The sequence below is a fragment of the Lathyrus oleraceus genome, chromosome 1, assembly GCF_024323335.1.
Source record: "Lathyrus oleraceus cultivar Zhongwan6 chromosome 1, CAAS_Psat_ZW6_1.0, whole genome shotgun sequence".
Classification (NCBI taxonomy): Eukaryota; Viridiplantae; Streptophyta; class Magnoliopsida; order Fabales; family Fabaceae; genus Lathyrus; species Lathyrus oleraceus.
The window spans coordinates 13,719,776-13,736,584 of NC_066579.1; the positions used below are offsets into that span (position 1 = coordinate 13,719,776).

Here is a 16,809-nt window from a genome sequence, read left to right on the forward strand (position 1 = left end):
CGATGGGAAGGCCCAAGCCTCGGGACCAGGGTTCGAACAACGGACCCGGGCTTCGATACCCACGGGCACAAAGCCCGACACTTCGTCGGTTCCCTAAACCGAGGAGATTAACAAAGTCGAGCAGAGTACGAATTCATACAAACAAGTATCAAACACAAACGAGCACAATGAATGACAACGAAAATATTCATACATTATTGACGATAAGAGCGGCCGAAGCCAAGTACGCCCGAAGGCCATATTACAACGCCCGAAGGCCAAAATACATAAGGCACGCAGGCCCTGATAGCTAAAATCAAAGAAAAGGAAATAAACTAAGACTCCGCTCGGAGCACCTCTTCATCCTCTTCTTCTTCTTCTCCCCCCAGCTCCTCCTCCGCTTCAAACGGGCAGGTAATCTCACCATCCCGGACGCAGCAGTTATAGGCCGACCCTGCTGTCACCAACTCAGGGTTCAGAAGCCCGAGCTGCTCGACAGCATTGTCGAAACCCTCTTTGAAGCAGGCCACGAGATCTTGGTTGAGAGTCCGAATATGCCCTAGCAGCTCACCGCGCGAACCAAGGGCGCGTTCCTCCTCGGTCTCATCTGCCAGAGGACGGACCTTTCCCTCGAGGGACTCAACCTGAGCCCGTAGGCCAGCGTTGTCCTCGATCAGCTTCTGATGGTCGACCACCTGCTCTTCCAAGCTCGCCTTAACGGCCTTCAACTGGTCCCTCTCCCTTTCCACCTCCTCCAGCTTCTGGCTCAGCCCTTCCTGCAGCTGATGCTCTTCTTTGTAGTCCGACAGATCTTTAGATAGTCTTTCCTTCTCCGTCCGAACCTGCAAAAGGGCATCCTCCAGCGAGGCGGTGGAGACCGAAGCGTCGGTCATAACCATGGCCGTCTCCATCACCCGGATGACAGCAGCAATATCCCTGGCCAGATCTTTTCTCCGGGCAGCAGCGTCCTGGTCCAGAATAGCCTTGGCCTCAGGCGCAGGCACAACAATCGACTCCTCGGCCTTGAAGAACGACCGTTCCACATAGCAGGGAGGTAGAAGATAGCTGCCCGGTCCATTCGGACTTCCTGGAGACGACCTGGTGAGAGGCCCAGCCGGACGCTTCCGTTTATGGAGGGGGGAAGCCGCTGGCGACGGACTGCTATCAGGAATGTTGATCGGGTTAGACCGAGGAGGAGAGGAAGGAATCACGCTCGCCGCCTGCGAGGGACCGACCCCGGCATCGCCAGCAGTCTCCGAGACACGGGCCACAGTTTTCTTCTTCTTCTTGGGCACCCGGTCAGGAGCGCCGACCTGATTCGCTAGCTTCAGCACCCGATCACGAGCATTGGGCATGGCACCTGCAAATAAATTACACACAAACATTAGCGACCGAAGTCATAAACAGAAATAAAAAGCTAAACAGAGTCTGCCTACTCAATAACGCCAGAGCTTCCTCCTCGGTATCACACTCGAGCAGAGCCTTCGTATTGATATAACGCGTCTCGGTGATTAGCTCCCCGGCCTCATCCAGGTAGGGCACGCCCTGTCGATTCGCCCAGAACGCCAAGCTGAAGCTCTGCACGTAATCGACCAGCTTCTTGTACGCGAGCCTACCCTCCTCGCCGAGCATCGCGTACTTGACCCGGTAATGCGCCGTGGAGAGATCGAAATGATCACGCTGCCACCTCAGCGGTATCTTCGACATCAGCGTCTCCTCCCCGTTGGGTTCCCGTTGATAGTAGTAGAGAGAATGAAGGGCAGCCCGGGTAATCGGCATCACCACGTACCACCGGCTTTTGAAATGGCGAACAGAATCCTCGTACGTCTTGAACAGACGCACGGGCTGCTTGAAAGAAACCCAACTGTGGCGACCACGGGAACCGGACCTCTGGAGATGGAAAACGTGGAAGAAGAGAGCCCGGGTGCAACCAATGCCGAGGAACTGGCAAACTAACTCGAATGCCCGCATAAATGCGAGAGCATTAGGATGTAGTTGGGACGGCGCCAGCCGGAGCCACTTGAAGACCGACATCTGGAAGGAGTTGAAGGGCAGTCTAATCCCCGCCTCACGAAAAGCAAATTCATACATGGTGAACTGCTTCCCCGGGAAATGATGACAAATGCGGTCTTCTTCCTTGGGGGCGCAGCAATACCAGTTTGGTGGATCCTCCCGGCTTATGGTCTCGACCATAGCGTGAGCAGTGATGGCCTCGTCACAGAAGTCTGATTCCTCCTCCAAGGGCTCGTCCGCAACCCATGAGAAGTCGACCTGCCCGGAAGAGGAGGCGTGTTCGGTACCATCTCGGACACTCCCATCCCCGACAGGGAGACGAGCGATTGTCGCGTCTTCGGTGGAGGACCCAGAATCTTCCTTCCTCGGTCGTAAGCGCCCGGTAGCACCTGAAACGCAGACAGAAAGAGTGAATTCGACGTCATATCAAATCCACCCTTCCACCGCAGGTCAAGTGAAAGGGCGTAGCAGCGACGGACACTAACCGCGCTCAACTCGGTGGCGCGCGCATTCTATGGAGACCGGGCATAAACTTCATACAGCCTATGCAAGTATTGCCCAGCATATGAAGTTTATGCCCGGTACAGTAGGGTCCCAACCCTATTTTCTACCATCTAATATACACCTACAGTCCACTACACTGTTCCCAAGTTAAACCTAACCACATTTCTACAAAAATAGCATGCGTTTGACAGAAAACAACAAGGAAAAAGAATGGGTCACAGTGGAAAATCATACCTGACATAGTTAAGTTGAAAGGGGTACGGTGGTATCCGAGCAGAAGACGGTGGTTCAGATAGGAGGACGGGCGGAGACGGCGGTCCAGACGGTTGAGCAAGCAAACGAGAGAGAAGGTGGAGAACTCCGGTGAACGTATGAGCGAGAAAAAAAGGTAGAAATGAAGTTACTCAACCCCTTTTTATAGGGCTTGGCACGTAGGCCAACACGCTAGGTCATCATTGCCTAGCCTGCCTACGCCGTCTTTGCGCGCGAAACGAAGCGACGCCACTAATCGTGAGACACGTCTATCAAAGATAAGAAACTGAAACGACCCGAGCACCTATCCGTCTCCTCGACTCACCAAGACGCCACCTCCCCGCGTCGTACCCACGTTTACTACAAGGAAGGTGCAGACCAACCGATCACCTCCATCCCCGACATCCCCGGAGAAAATGTCAGTCATGAATAGGTCTGTTACAACCTCGCCTGTCTAACGATCAAGCTTCCCCATCGTCTCGGGGAACCCTTAGTTGAAACACAAGTCATCTCTCTGGCTTAGAGACTCGACTTGGGGGCTCCTGTTCTGGACCGGGCCATGACACTAGGCACGGCACGGCCCAATGCTCGCCAAGCCCACGTCCAAACGACCGTGTCCAAGCGACCACGAGGACACGTCAGGTGAACGACCGTCCGCCCGAAGAATGTCTCCCCGGCCCCTTAAATACGTGTCGGACAACGAGCGGGTCCCCCTCATATGATCTCCATCCACTCATCGTCAACCCACGTCGCGGACACCTAAGTTGTGTCGGGCAGAGCCATAACGGCATCTCACTCACCACGTCACCCAACTCCCCTATATTGTCTCCTTAGGGATAGGGGCAGTTGGACCAGGGGGCAGACCTTGGTCTAGGTCTTAACGCTTCTTACGCGTCCCCTGGCAGCTCCTCCTTGGGCCTAGCTAATCTAGCCCATTAGGAGCCTTGGCCCAGCGCTGGGGGCTCAATATAAATACCCCTTTCATGGCAAAGGGGCAGGTAGGCTAACTCACACTCTGATAACCTCATCCTGTACCTTTTCTGACTTAAGCGTTGGAGCACCTTGCAGGTACACCCCCCTCTCACTTCATTCTCCGGCCCATTCACCAAGACCTTGGAAGGCCCTCCTGATCAGGTGAGATCAGTTATGTTTTGATTAATATGAGAAATATTGTCAAAGTTAGGTTTCAATGATCACTTTGCATGTATTTGCTCGGTCAACAATCTTATAAACTCCTTTAGATGATAAATAATTTCACAAAGTCCTCTCAATATGTTTCTCTCGAACACACATTGTGAGTTTTGCCATTTTGATCCATTGTTTCTCTCGAACACAATCTATCAAAATGACAACTTTTTGGTTCAACCTTATGGTGAACAAAATCATTCGTTACTATCTCTAGCTAACGAACAAGTTTGGATGAAAACCTAGGTCAAGAATCGGTAAACATCTCTCGATCATAAACCAACACAAAGAGTTTTAAATAGAAACAAAGTTTTCATCATATATTTACCGTTAAAGAGTTTACATATGAGGATCCTTACATTTACACACAAAGCTAGAAATCACCTACATCTAACCTTGACAAATGGATGACTTAGCTACTCATTTTCATGGTAGCTTGGTCGGCAAGTAAGGAAAGAGGGTTGATCAACATCCAAGTCGAATAATCGAGGTTGGATGGGAATCCACCTTCTTTTTGTGGAAGATGGTTGCTAGATGAAGAGAAATGGAAATTAGGGCATAAAAGGGTCCAAGAACAATGCTGCAAAAATATCTAGAATAAAGTACAAAAGTGGAAAAAGTTGGTAAAAGTGAGGTATGGTGCTCAAAAGTGGCACCTGCTACTTATAGACCACTGCTGGGCTGTCATGTTCGCTAGGCGAGCAGAATGGCTCGCCTAGCGAGGGTCTAAAATGGGCACATAAGGCCCCTGCGCCCAGAGAAAACAGGGCCTTGGTGAACTGTCATGTTCGCCTAGCGAACAAACCTTCGGCTAACGAAGGACACGCTTCAACCTCGCCCCAGCGAGGTTGAGAGGTTTTGCTACTGGAATGCTCGCTGGGGACTCGCTAGAGCTTCGCCTAGCGAGTGAGTGATGGCTGCGTTTTTTCACCAAAACAGAATGAACTTGCTACCACATTCGCCTTGAGCTCGCCTAGCGAATTTGATCTCACCTGATCAGGAGGGCCTTCCAAGGTCTTGGTGAATGGGCCGGAGAATGAAGTGAGAGGGGGGTGTACCTGCAAGGTGCTCCAACGCTTAAGTCAGAAAAGGTACAGGATGAGGTTATCAGAGTGTGAGTTAGCCTACCTGCCCCTTTGCCATGAAAGGGGTATTTATATTGAGCCCCCAGCGCTGGGCCAAGGCTCCTAATGGGCTAGATTAGCTAGGCCCAAGGAGGAGCTGCCAGGGGACGCGTAAGAAGCGTTAAGACCTAGACCAAGGTCTGCCCCCTGGTCCAACTGCCCCTATCCCTAAGGAGACAATATAGGGGAGTTGGGTGACGTGGTGAGTGAGATGCCGTTATGGCTCTGCCCGACACAACTTAGGTGTCCGCGACGTGGGTTGACGATGAGTGGATGGAGATCATATGAGGGGGACCCGCTCGTTGTCCGACACGTATTTAAGGGGCCGGGGAGACATTCTTCGGGCGGACGGTCGTTCACCTGACGTGTCCTCGTGGTCGCTTGGACACGGTCGTTTGGACGTGGGCTTGGCGAGCATTGGGCCGTGCCGTGCCTAGTGTCATGGCCCGGTCCAGAACAGGAGCCCCCCAAGTCGAGTCTCTAAGCCAGAGAGATGACTTGTGTTTCAACTAAGGGTTCCCCGAGACGATGGGGAAGCTTGATCGTTAGACAGGCGAGGTTGTAACAGACCTATTCATGACTGACATTTTCTCCGGGGATGTCGGGGATGGAGGTGATCGGTTGGTCTGCACCTTCCTTGTAGTAAACGTGGGTACGACGCGGGGAGGTGGCGTCTTGGTGAGTCGAGGAGACGGATAGGTGCTCGGGTCGTTTCAGTTTCTTATCTTTGATAGACGTGTCTCACGATTAGTGGCGTCGCTTCGTTTCGCGCGCAAAGACGGCGTAGGCAGGCTAGGCAATGATGACCTAGCGTGTTGGCCTACGTGCCAAGCCCTATAAAAAGGGGTTGAGTAACTTCATTTCTACCTTTTTTTCTCGCTCATACGTTCACCGGAGTTCTCCACCTTCTCTCTCGTTTGCTTGCTCAACCGTCTGGACCGCCGTCTCCGCCCGTCCTCCTATCTGAACCACCGTCTTCTGCTCGGATACCACCGTACCCCTTTCAACTTAACTATGTCAGGTATGATTTTCCACTGTGACCCATTCTTTTTCCTTGTTGTTTTCTGTCAAACGCATGCTATTTTTGTAGAAATGTGGTTAGGTTTAACTTGGGAACAGTGTAGTGGACTGTAGGTGTATATTAGATGGTAGAAAATAGGGTTGGGACCCTACTGTACCGGGCATAAACTTCATATGCTGGGCAATACTTGCATAGGCTGTATGAAGTTTATGCCCGGTCTCCATAGAATGCGCGCGCCACCGAGTTGAGCGCGGTTAGTGTCCGTCGCTGCTACGCCCTTTCACTTGACCTGCGGTGGAAGGGTGGATTTGATATGACGTCGAATTCACTCTTTCTGTCTGCGTTTCAGGTGCTACCGGGCGCTTACGACCGAGGAAGGAAGATTCTGGGTCCTCCACCGAAGACGCGACAATCGCTCGTCTCCCTGTCGGGGATGGGAGTGTCCGAGATGGTACCGAACACGCCTCCTCTTCCGGGCAGGTCGACTTCTCATGGGTTGCGGACGAGCCCTTGGAGGAGGAATCAGACTTCTGTGACGAGGCCATCACTGCTCACGCTATGGTCGAGACCATAAGCCGGGAGGATCCACCAAACTGGTATTGCTGCGCCCCCAAGGAAGAAGACCGCATTTGTCATCATTTCCCGGGGAAGCAGTTCACCATGTATGAATTTGCTTTTCGTGAGGCGGGGATTAGACTGCCCTTCAACTCCTTCCAGGTGTCGGTCTTCAAGTGGCTCCGGCTGGCGCCGTCCCAACTACATCCTAATGCTCTCGCATTTATGCGGGCATTCGAGTTAGTTTGCCAGTTCCTCGGCATTGGTTGCACCCGGGCTCTCTTCTTCCACGTTTTCCATCTCCAGAGGTCCGGTTCCCGTGGTCGCCACAATTGGGTTTCTTTCAAGCAGCCCGTGCGTCTGTTCAAGACGTACGAGGATTCTGTTCGCCATTTCAAAAGCCGGTGGTACGTGGTGATGCCGATTACCCGGGCTGCCCTTCATTCTCTCTACTACTATCAACGGGAACCCAACGGGGAGGAGACGCTGATGTCGAAGATACCGCTGAGGTGGCAGCGTGATCATTTCGATCTCTCCACGGCGCATTACCGGGTCAAGTACGCGATGCTCGGCGAGGAGGATAGGCTCGCGTACAAGAAGCTGGTCGATTACGTGCAGAGCTTCAGCTTGGCGTTCTGGGCGAATCGACAGGGCGTGCCCTACCTGGATGAGGCCGGGGAGCTAATCACCGAGACGCGTTATATCAATACGAAGGCTCTGCTCGAGTGTGATACCGAGGAGGAAGCTCTGGCGTTATTGAGTAGGCAGACTCTGTTTAGCTTTTTATTTCTGTTTATGACTTCGGTCGCTAATGTTTGTGTGTAATTTATTTGCAGGTGCCATGCCCAATGCTCGTGATCGGGTGCTGAAGCTAGCGAATCAGGTCGGCGCTCCTGACCGGGTGCCCAAGAAGAAGAAGAAAACTGTGGCCCGTGTCTCGGAGACTGCTGGCGATGCCGGGGTCGGTCCCTCGCAGGCGGCGAGCGTGATTCCTTCCTCTCCTCCTCGGTCTAACCCGATCAACATTCCTGATAGCAGTCCGTCGCCAGCGGCTTCCCCCCTCCATAAACGGAAGCGTCCGGCTGGGCCTCTCACCAGGTCGTCTCCAGGAAGTCCGAATGGACCGGGCAGCTATCTTCTACCTCCCTGCTATGTGGAACGGTCGTTCTTCAAGGCCGAGGAGTCGATTGTTGTGCCTGCGCCTGAGGCCAAGGCTATTCTGGACCAGGACGCTGCTGCCCGGAGAAAAGATCTGGCCAGGGATATTGCTGCTGTCATCCGGGTGATGGAGACGGCCATGGTTATGACCGACGCTTCGGTCTCCACCGCCTCGCTGGAGGATGCCCTTTTGCAGGTTCGGACGGAGAAGGAAAGACTATCTAAAGATCTGTCGGACTACAAAGAAGAGCATCAGCTGCAGGAAGGGCTGAGCCAGAAGCTGGAGGAGGTGGAAAGGGAGAGGGACCAGTTGAAGGCCGCTAAGGCGAGCTTGGAAGAGCAGGTGGTCGACCATCAGAAGCTGATCGAGGACAACGCTGGCCTACGGGCTCAGGTTGAGTCCCTCGAGGGAAAGGTCCGTCCTCTGGCAGATGAGACCGAGGAGGAACGCGCCCTTGGTTCGCGCGGTGAGCTGCTAGGGCATATTCGGACTCTCAACCAAGATCTCGTGGCCTGCTTCAAAGAGGGTTTCGACAATGCTGTCGAGCAGCTCGGGCTTCTGAACCCTGAGTTGGTGACAGCAGGGTCGGCCTATAACTGCTGCGTCCGGGATGGTGAGATTACCTGCCCGTTTGAAGCGGAGGAGGAGCTGGGGGGAGAAGAAGAAGAAGAGGATGAAGAGGTGCTCCGAGCGGAGTCTTAGTTTATTTCCTTTTCTTTGATTTTAGTTATCAGGGCCTGCGTGCCTTATGTATTTTGGCCTTCGGGCGTTGTAATATGGCCTTCGGGCGTACTTGGCTTCGGCCGCTCTTATCGTCAATAATGTATGAATATTTTCGTTGTCATTCATTGTGCTCGTTTGTGTTTGATACTTGTTTGTATGAATTCGTACTCTGCTCGACTTTGTTAATCTCCTCGGTTTAGGGAACCGACGAAGTGTCGGGCTTTGTGCCCGTGGGTATCGAAGCCCGGGTCCGTTGTTCGAACCCTGGTCCCGAGGCTTGGGCCTTCCCATCGCGAGCTGGGTGCCCTGCCAGTCGTGGTACTTCGACGTTGAGTCTTGGTCAAGATCCCAACCGTCGGGGAGGGTTGTGTTTGTTATGTGACCCCGGGTCGTTCCCGGGTCTCGTGGTTCCTCCCTGGGGTTTTGGGGACGAAGAGCGTGGTCGTACCTGCCACGTCTCCCCGTGGTGTACTTAGCTGTAATATTGTCTAAGTTTTTCTGCGTTCCATGGTCGAGCGAGTTGTTCTCCTTGTAGGTTTTCTAGGTAATAGGCCCCGTTGCTCGTTTTGTCGCGGACGCGGTAAGGGCCTTCCCAGTTGGCCTCCAGTTTGCCCTCTCTCGGGTTTTTCTGGTTTCTTCTGAGGACCAGGGTGCCGACCTGGAACTCTCTTTTTATGACTTTCGCGTCATGGCGTAGTGCTATTTTTTGTTTGAGGGTTGTTTCCCTGAGAGCTGCTTCGGAACGTATCTCCTCGACTAGGTCGAGCTCGGCTCTAAGGGTTTCATCGTTCATTTCCTCGTCTAGGGGCTCCTCTGTCCTCCTCGTTGGCGTCCGTATCTCCACCGGGATGACTGCCTCGGTGCCGTAAGTTAGTCGGAACGGGGTTTCCCCGGTGGTAGAATGTGGTGTCGTGCGGTAGGCCCATAGGACGCTATGTAGCTCCTCGACCCATGCCCTCTTTGCCTCGCCGAGTCTGCGTTTGAGGCCACGTAAGATTACCCTGTTGGCCGCCTCTGCTTGCCCGTTCGTCTGCGGATGCTCGACAGACGTGAAATGCTGTGTGGTGCCCAGGCTGGCGACGAAGTCCTGGAATCCTCCGTCTGTGAATTGTGTCCCGTTGTCTGTGACAAGTGCCTGGGGTATACCGAACCGAGCGAGGATATTGCGTTTGAAGAACCGGAGAATGTTCTGCGCGGTTATTTTAGCCAGTGCCTCCGCCTCGATCCATTTGGTGAAGTAATCCACCCCGACGATGAGGTATTTATTCTGATATGATCCGGTGACGAAGGGTCCGAGGATGTCCATGCCCCACCACGCGAAGGGCCATGGGGAAGACAGTGATTTGAGGTCGTTCGGGGGTGCGAGGTGCATGTCGGCATGTCGTTGGCATTTGTCACATCTTTTGACGTGCTCTTTCGAATCGTTTTGCATGGTCGGCCAGTAGTAGCCTGCTCGAAGGGCTTTTCGTGCGAGTGATCGTCCGCCGAGGTGTTGAGCGTTAATTCCCCGGTGTATCTCTCCAAGTACGTCGGGGACTTTCTCTTCCTCGACGCATTTGAGTAGTGGGATGGAGAATCCTCTCCGGTAGAGTTTGCCTTCGAGGAGTACGTACGAGCATGCGCGTCGTTTGACAGTGGTCGCCTCTTTCGGGTCAGCCGGGAGTTCGTCTCGTGTGAGGTAATTGTAGATGGGTGTCATCCAACAGTGGGCATCTCCAATAGCGTTGACCTCGAGTGGAGGCGGTAGTTTGTCGATGCTGGGCCGAGGGAGAATTTCTTGGATTACCGATTTATTCCCACCCTTTTTCCTCGTGCTGGCTAGTTTCGAGAGAACGTCTGCCCGTGTGTTGTGCTCGCGGGGTATGTGTTGAACTTCCCATTTTTCAAATCTCTCAAGTTTTTCTTTGACGAGGGACAAGTACTCGAGGAGGTTGTCGTTCTTGGTTTGGTATTCTCCTCGCACTTGTGAGGCCACGAGCTGGGAGTCGGTGGATATTTTTACCTCTTTTGCTCCCAGGTCCTCGGCTAACCTCAGGCCTGCGAGGAAAGCTTCGTATTCGGCTTGGTTGTTTGATGTTGGGAACGCTAGCGCTAATGATACCTCTATCAGGATCCCTTCTTCATTTTCGAGGATGATCCCGGCCCCGCTGCCTGATGTGCTAGAGGCGCCATCGACGAAGATCGTCCATTTGTGGGCGCTTTCTGCAGGAGTCGGGCAGTGGGTCATCTCCGCGACGAAGTCGGCCAGTGCCTGAGCTTTCAAGGCTTTCCTACTTTCGTATTGTATGTCGAATTCGGAGAGTTCTAGTGACCACTTGAGCATCCTCCCGGCCATATCCGGGCGCCCGAGCAGCTGTTTGACTGGCTGGTCGGTCCTCACCTTTATCGTGTGTGCGAGGAAGTAATATCGTAGTCTCCTCGCTGTGTTGATGAGGGCCAGGGCGACCTTTTCGATTTGCTGATATCGGAGCTCGGGACCTTGGAGTGCTTTACTCGTAAAATAGATGGGTTTTTGTCCTTCGTCGGTTTCTCTTATTAGAACGGCGCTGACGGCCTCGGTTGCCACGGATAGGTATAAGTATAGGGTTTCCTTTTCTGATGGCCGTGATAAGACCGGGGGTTGGGACAGAACCTTCTTTAGATGGAGTAGCGCTTGCTCGCATTCGTCGGTCCAGTCGAAGGTAGCCTCTTTGCGAAGGAGTCTGAAGAATGGCAATGCGTGCTGGGCGGACTTGGCGATGAAACGGGAGAGTGAGGCGAGCACTCCATTGAGCGACTGGATCGATTTTTTGGTTTTCGGGGTCGGAAACTCCGAGAATGCCCGGCATTTGTCGGGGTTGGCCTCGATCCCTCTTTCGGTGAGATAGAAACCGAGGAACTTGCCTGCTCGGACTCCGAACGTGCATTTTTCGGGGTTGAACCTCATTTTACACTGTCTCGCCTGCTCGAAGACCTTCGTAAGGTGTCGAGCATGGGTTATCTACTCGTGTGATTTGACGATCATGTCGTCCATGTACACTTCGAGCATGTCCCCTATTTCGTCCTTGAAGACTTTGTTCATCATGCGTTGGTATGTAGCGCCAGCGTTCTTGAGCCCGAACGGCATCACGTTGTAATAGTAATTGCCCGTTGGGGTCATGAACGCTGTGTGTTTCTTGTCTGCGGGCGACATAGGGATCTGGTTGTATCCACTATATGCGTCCATGAAGGACAAGAGTTTAAAACCTGCAGAGTTGTCAACGAGCGAGTCTATATTAGGGAGGGGGAAAGCATCTTTCGGGCAAGCCCTATTAAGATCAGTATAATCAACACACATACGCCATTTTCCATTATTTTTCTTAACGAGGACTACATTAGAGAGCCAGGTTGTGTACTGGGCTTCAGAAATAAAATTTGCCTCTAAGAGGTCTTTTACAGCTCGCTCGGCAGCCTCTGCCTTTTCGGGCGATTGCTTGCGTCTACGCTGTGCTATGGGCTTGGCTGCCCGGTCTAAAGCTAGCTTATGACACGCGATCTCGGGGTCCAGCCCGGGCATTTCTGCGGCATTCCACGCGAAGAGGTCGGAGTTCTCTTTGAGGCATGCTACTAGCTCTTCTCTTGTTTCCTCGGGTAGTCCCTTACCTATTTTCACCGTCCTTTCCGGATCGTCCCCAAGAGGAATGAGTTCGAACTCCCCGTCGGGGATTGGTCGGACCGGGTGTTCGAGAGAGCGTTCCTTGGGGAACCTCCCCTCTTCGGTCTCGTCCAGCCCGATGCGACAGTCGAGGTCGATGGCGTTGACTCCTCGGGCAGGATCCTCGGTCTTGAGTTTTTTGTTGTTGCTCTTCGTGCTGACTACGGCCTGTCCTTTTACTGCGGCGTCGTAGCATCGCCGGGCTGCTTCGATGTCACCATGGATGGTGACCACACGTCCCAATTTGGTGTAGTATTTCATCTTCAGGTGGACGGTGGATGGGACCGCGGTGAGTTCGGCCAGTGTCGGGCGTCCAAAGATGCAATTGTAGAGAGACGGACAGTCTACGACCAGGAATTGGGTTTTGACTTCCCTGGCCGTTTCTTGTTCGCCGAAGGTGACGAGGAGCTCAACATATCCCCACGGTCTGGTTGTTGCTCCGTTGAATCCTTGGAGATCTGATCCGACGTAGGGGGCTAAGTTGGTCTTGTCTAGCTTCAGGGTCTTGAAAAGGTGGACGTACATGATATCCACTGAGCTGCCTTGGTCGACCAGGATGCGTCGTACGTCGAATTGGGCCATCTTTGCCCTTATCAATAGCGGGATGCCCGAGTTCGGGGATCCGCCCGGGAGTTCCTCCAGGAAGAAGGATATTGGGTTGGATTTTCCCCGGTATTTTGTCAATGTCGCTTTCTGCTCGGGGGCAGCCAGTAGGAGTTCGTCGAACTTACGTTTGACGGAGAGGGCCGCGGATTCCCCGTTAGTTCCTCCTCCTGATATCACCAGTGTGGTAGGGAAGTTTTCCCAGGGGCTGAGTGCAGTGATCTTGCCCTCGGGCAATGGTTCGGGGAGGAAGAAATCTTCCGGTCGTGACACGCAGAGGGCCACTTGATGGGGAGAGTTGTCAGGGGGTGTGTCTTCCTGGGGTCTCTTCTTCTCTGGCTCGTCGTGTCTGGGAGCTTCGTTCTTCCTCGTATACTGCTTCAGGTGCCCCTCTTGGATTAAAATTTCTATCGCATCCTTCAGGTGGACGCAGTCTTCGGTCACGTGCCCGTGACTTCTGTGGAACCGGCAGTACTTTGATTTGTCGGTGTGGGGCTTTGGTGCAGACGGTTTTGGGAACCTGACCCTGCCCTGCTTAAATTCAGAGTTGATACATTCTGCGAGGATGCGCTCTCGAGGAGCTGTCAGTAAGGTGTACTCGCTATATCTGCCCGCGGGGCCTCTTCCTTCCCGGAGCTCGCGAGGTCTTTCTTCTCTTCGTTTGTCTCCGTTGCGACGGGAAATGCTCGTGTCCTCGCGTTTTGAGTGCTCGGTCTCCCCAGCGTTACGTCCGCTGCGGGCATTGTGTGCCACCTGCTTTTCCTCGTATCTGATGTAGGCCTGGGCTTTATGCAGGAGTTCGTTTAAGGTGCGGGGAGGCTCGATCCCCACGGCTCTGCTAAGTTCACTGCCGGGCAAGAGACCTCTCTCGAGGAGATACTTCTTCATGTGCTCGGTGGTATCTACCTCGACAGCTTCTTGGTTGAATCGCTCGATGTATGAGCGCAGTGTTTCATTCTTCTTCTGCACTATGGCTTCAAGGGTCGCCTCAGTCTTGGGGTGACGACGGGAAGCTGTAAAGTGCCTGGTGAACATGGACCTCATGACTCTCCATGATGTAATGGACTCAGGGGCCAAGCTTTTGTACCAAGCCATGGCCCCTTTCCTGAGGGTCGTTGAGAACAGTCGGCATTTGAGGTGCCCGGTTATATCATTGCGGTAGTCGAGCATCGCGTTGACGTTGTCGACGTGATCGTCGGGATCTGTAGTCCCGTCGTACACAGCTAGATTTGGTGGTTTCTCCATGCCTTTGGGGAGCGGGGCTTCCATTATTGCCCGAGATAGGGGGCAATGCAAATCTTCCTCGTCGCTCCTTAAGGGAGACAGTTCGTTGTTGTCGGGGCTGTGCCCGCGCCTTGGTGATGTTCTCGCTCGACCACCGTCACGACGAGCGCGTGCCCTGCTGACGTGGGGTTCTGGAGAGCGACGTCCTCGCTTCTTCGTTGGCTCCGAACGTTGTTGTATCCTACTCACCGGCTGGGGCCGGGCCTCTTGTCGTTCGGCTTCGAGGGCCATGATTCGTTCGTGCTGCTGGTGGAGCATAGAACCGGCCTGATTGAGGGCATTCACCATGGCAATCATCACGGCGTCTCCTTCAACGGGAACGGGAATGGGATGAAATGTCTCTGCCCCTAAATTGTGGGCGTGAGAGGCATCTCCGTTGTTTTGGGGCTCTGGAGACGGGGTGGATGGATGACCGTCCCGAACGTCCGCTTCATGGGATGGCGGGCTGTCGTCCGTATTGTAGTTGACGAGGGGACGGCTGTGATCGCTATGTTGTTCTCCGGCCATGTTGGAAGGACAGAAATAAATGAGCTTTTGATCCTCGTTTGATGAAGATGGGGATAGCTAGTTCCCACAGACGGCGCCACTGATCTCACCTGATCAGGAGGGCCTTCCAAGGTCTTGGTGAATGGGCCGGAGAATGAAGTGAGAGGGGGGTGTACCTGCAAGGTGCTCCAACGCTTAAGTCAGAAAAGGTACAGAATGAGGTTATCAGAGTGTGAGTTAGCCTACCTGCCCCTTTGCCATGAAAGGGGTATTTATATTGAGCCCCCAGCGCTGGGCCAAGGCTCCTAATGGGCTAGATTAGCTAGGCCCAAGGAGGAGCTGCCAGGGGACGCGTAAGAAGCGTTAAGACCTAGACCAAGGTCTGCCCCCTGGTCCAACTGCCCCTATCCCTAAGGAGACAATATAGGGGAGTTGGGTGACGTGGTGAGTGAGATGCCGTTATGGCTCTGCCCGACACAACTTAGGTGTCCGCGACGTGGGTTGACGATGAGTGGATGGAGATCATATGAGGGGGACCCGCTCGTTGTCCGACACGTATTTAAGGGGCCGGGGAGACATTCTTCGGGCGGACGGTCGTTCACCTGACGTGTCCTCGTGGTCGCTTGGACACGGTCGTTTGGACGTGGGCTTGGCGAGCATTGGGCCGTGCCGTGCCTAGTGTCATGGCCCGGTCCAGAACAGAATTAATTTGCTAATTTACTGGAGCTTTTCGCCAGGAACTCGCCTAGCGAACCAATGCTTCGCCACAGCCTCGCCTAGCGAGCAGGCTGATGAAATGCTTGTATTCTTTGGTTCCTTTGCCAATTCTCTTGTGTCTTCATTTTCAATTAGTTCATGTCTTTCCTGCACAATAACACACAAATCAAAGGCACCAAGCTTGTTTATCAATGTAATGCATTCCATGTAAAACAAATGTGGTTTTGACAATTTTAGCAAGGAAAAAGAGTGAAAGATGCCCACATATGATAACTCAAATAAGCACTTTTGGGCATCTAACAAAGAGTAACTTTTATCTTGTAATAATTTTCATATGACAACTATTGTAGGAGATAGGGTCTAGGGAACTCTAGATTTGATGAGTTGACTTTTCAGGTCAAACTCTTTGAACCAACTTGCAAACTTGAAGTTCTTTTGGTATTTAGGGCTCATGGAGGAACATATATGCTTAAGATGATGTTAAATGAAGTATCCCTTGATATAGTTGACCAAATGTTAAAGAAACTTGCTGAGGAAGACATACAAGATACCTGAATGAATTAGGGCTTCCTTGACAAACAAGCTTCAAACTCTTGATGTATTCTTGATCAAAATGACAAATAAAGAACATGGGGATCCATATATGATTCTTTGAATAAATGTGGACCTTCTATTTCTTTATTCCTTTGCACTGAGGGTCTCAAACCCTGTAAGACCCCAATTTTAACCCTAAGATCCCTCATGCTATCTCATCATATGCATTGGCATTGGGATCACATCTTGGTATCCTCCTTACCCCTCACTCATTGGGTTTGAATTGGGAGAGATCACCAAGCATAATTTGATTGTATCATACTTTGAATTTTATCATTTTACTAACCAAAATACCAAAATATGTCTTTGCATTTTATCTAACTCTTTTGTAGGTAGGGCACATGCTCACCTTTGATCTATCAAGTTCATATCTTGGGTTTAAGACCCTCATTGCTAAGAGCTCAATCAATAATGGTCTACAAATGGCTCTAGGTATCATATATGGATCCCCATGATCTCCACATGTTATTTTGATCAAGAATTTATCAAGAGTTTGGAATTGGTTTGCCTTGAAAACACTAGTTCATCTGGGTATCTTGTGTAACTTCTTCAACAAGATTCTTCAACAATTGATAAAATATTTCAAGGGATACTTCAAATTCCATTATCTTATGCAAATATGATCTCCTATGAGTCCCAAAAGTCAAGAGAATTGCAATCTAGCAAGTTGGTGCATGGTGGTTGACCAGAGGAATTCATCTGATCAAATCTGGGGTCCCCTAGACCCTATCTCCTACAATTTTTGTCATATGAAAATTATCACAAGATAAAAGTTATTCTAAATTACATTCCAAACAACTTTCATGTATAGGTCTAGAGCTATTTTTTCTTGGAAAGTCATTTTTTAAGGTGAAAGATTATAGGTCATTTTGTCTAAACCCTAATTTGGAAATCAACTTCCCAAGACCATAACTTGCTCAATTTTTATGATATGAAA

The 16,809-nt window shown here is 52.0% G+C and overlaps 1 protein-coding gene across 1 annotated transcript; it reads right to left on the minus strand.

Annotated features, from left to right (window-relative positions):
* Positions 1-11,495: 11,495 nt before the first annotated feature.
* Positions 11,496-14,582, minus strand: LOC127087398 (uncharacterized). Its single transcript, XM_051028286.1, has one exon. The coding sequence runs from the start codon at positions 14,580-14,582 to the stop codon at positions 11,496-11,498; it is 3,087 nt and encodes a 1,028-aa protein (XP_050884243.1).
* Between the last annotated feature and the right edge of the window lie 2,227 nt (positions 14,583-16,809).

Excerpts from the sequence above, each read along its gene's own strand:
- LOC127087398 (XM_051028286.1), bottom strand. The coding sequence starts at position 14,582 with ATGGCCGGAGAACAACATAGCGATCACAGCCGTCCCCTCGTCAACTAC.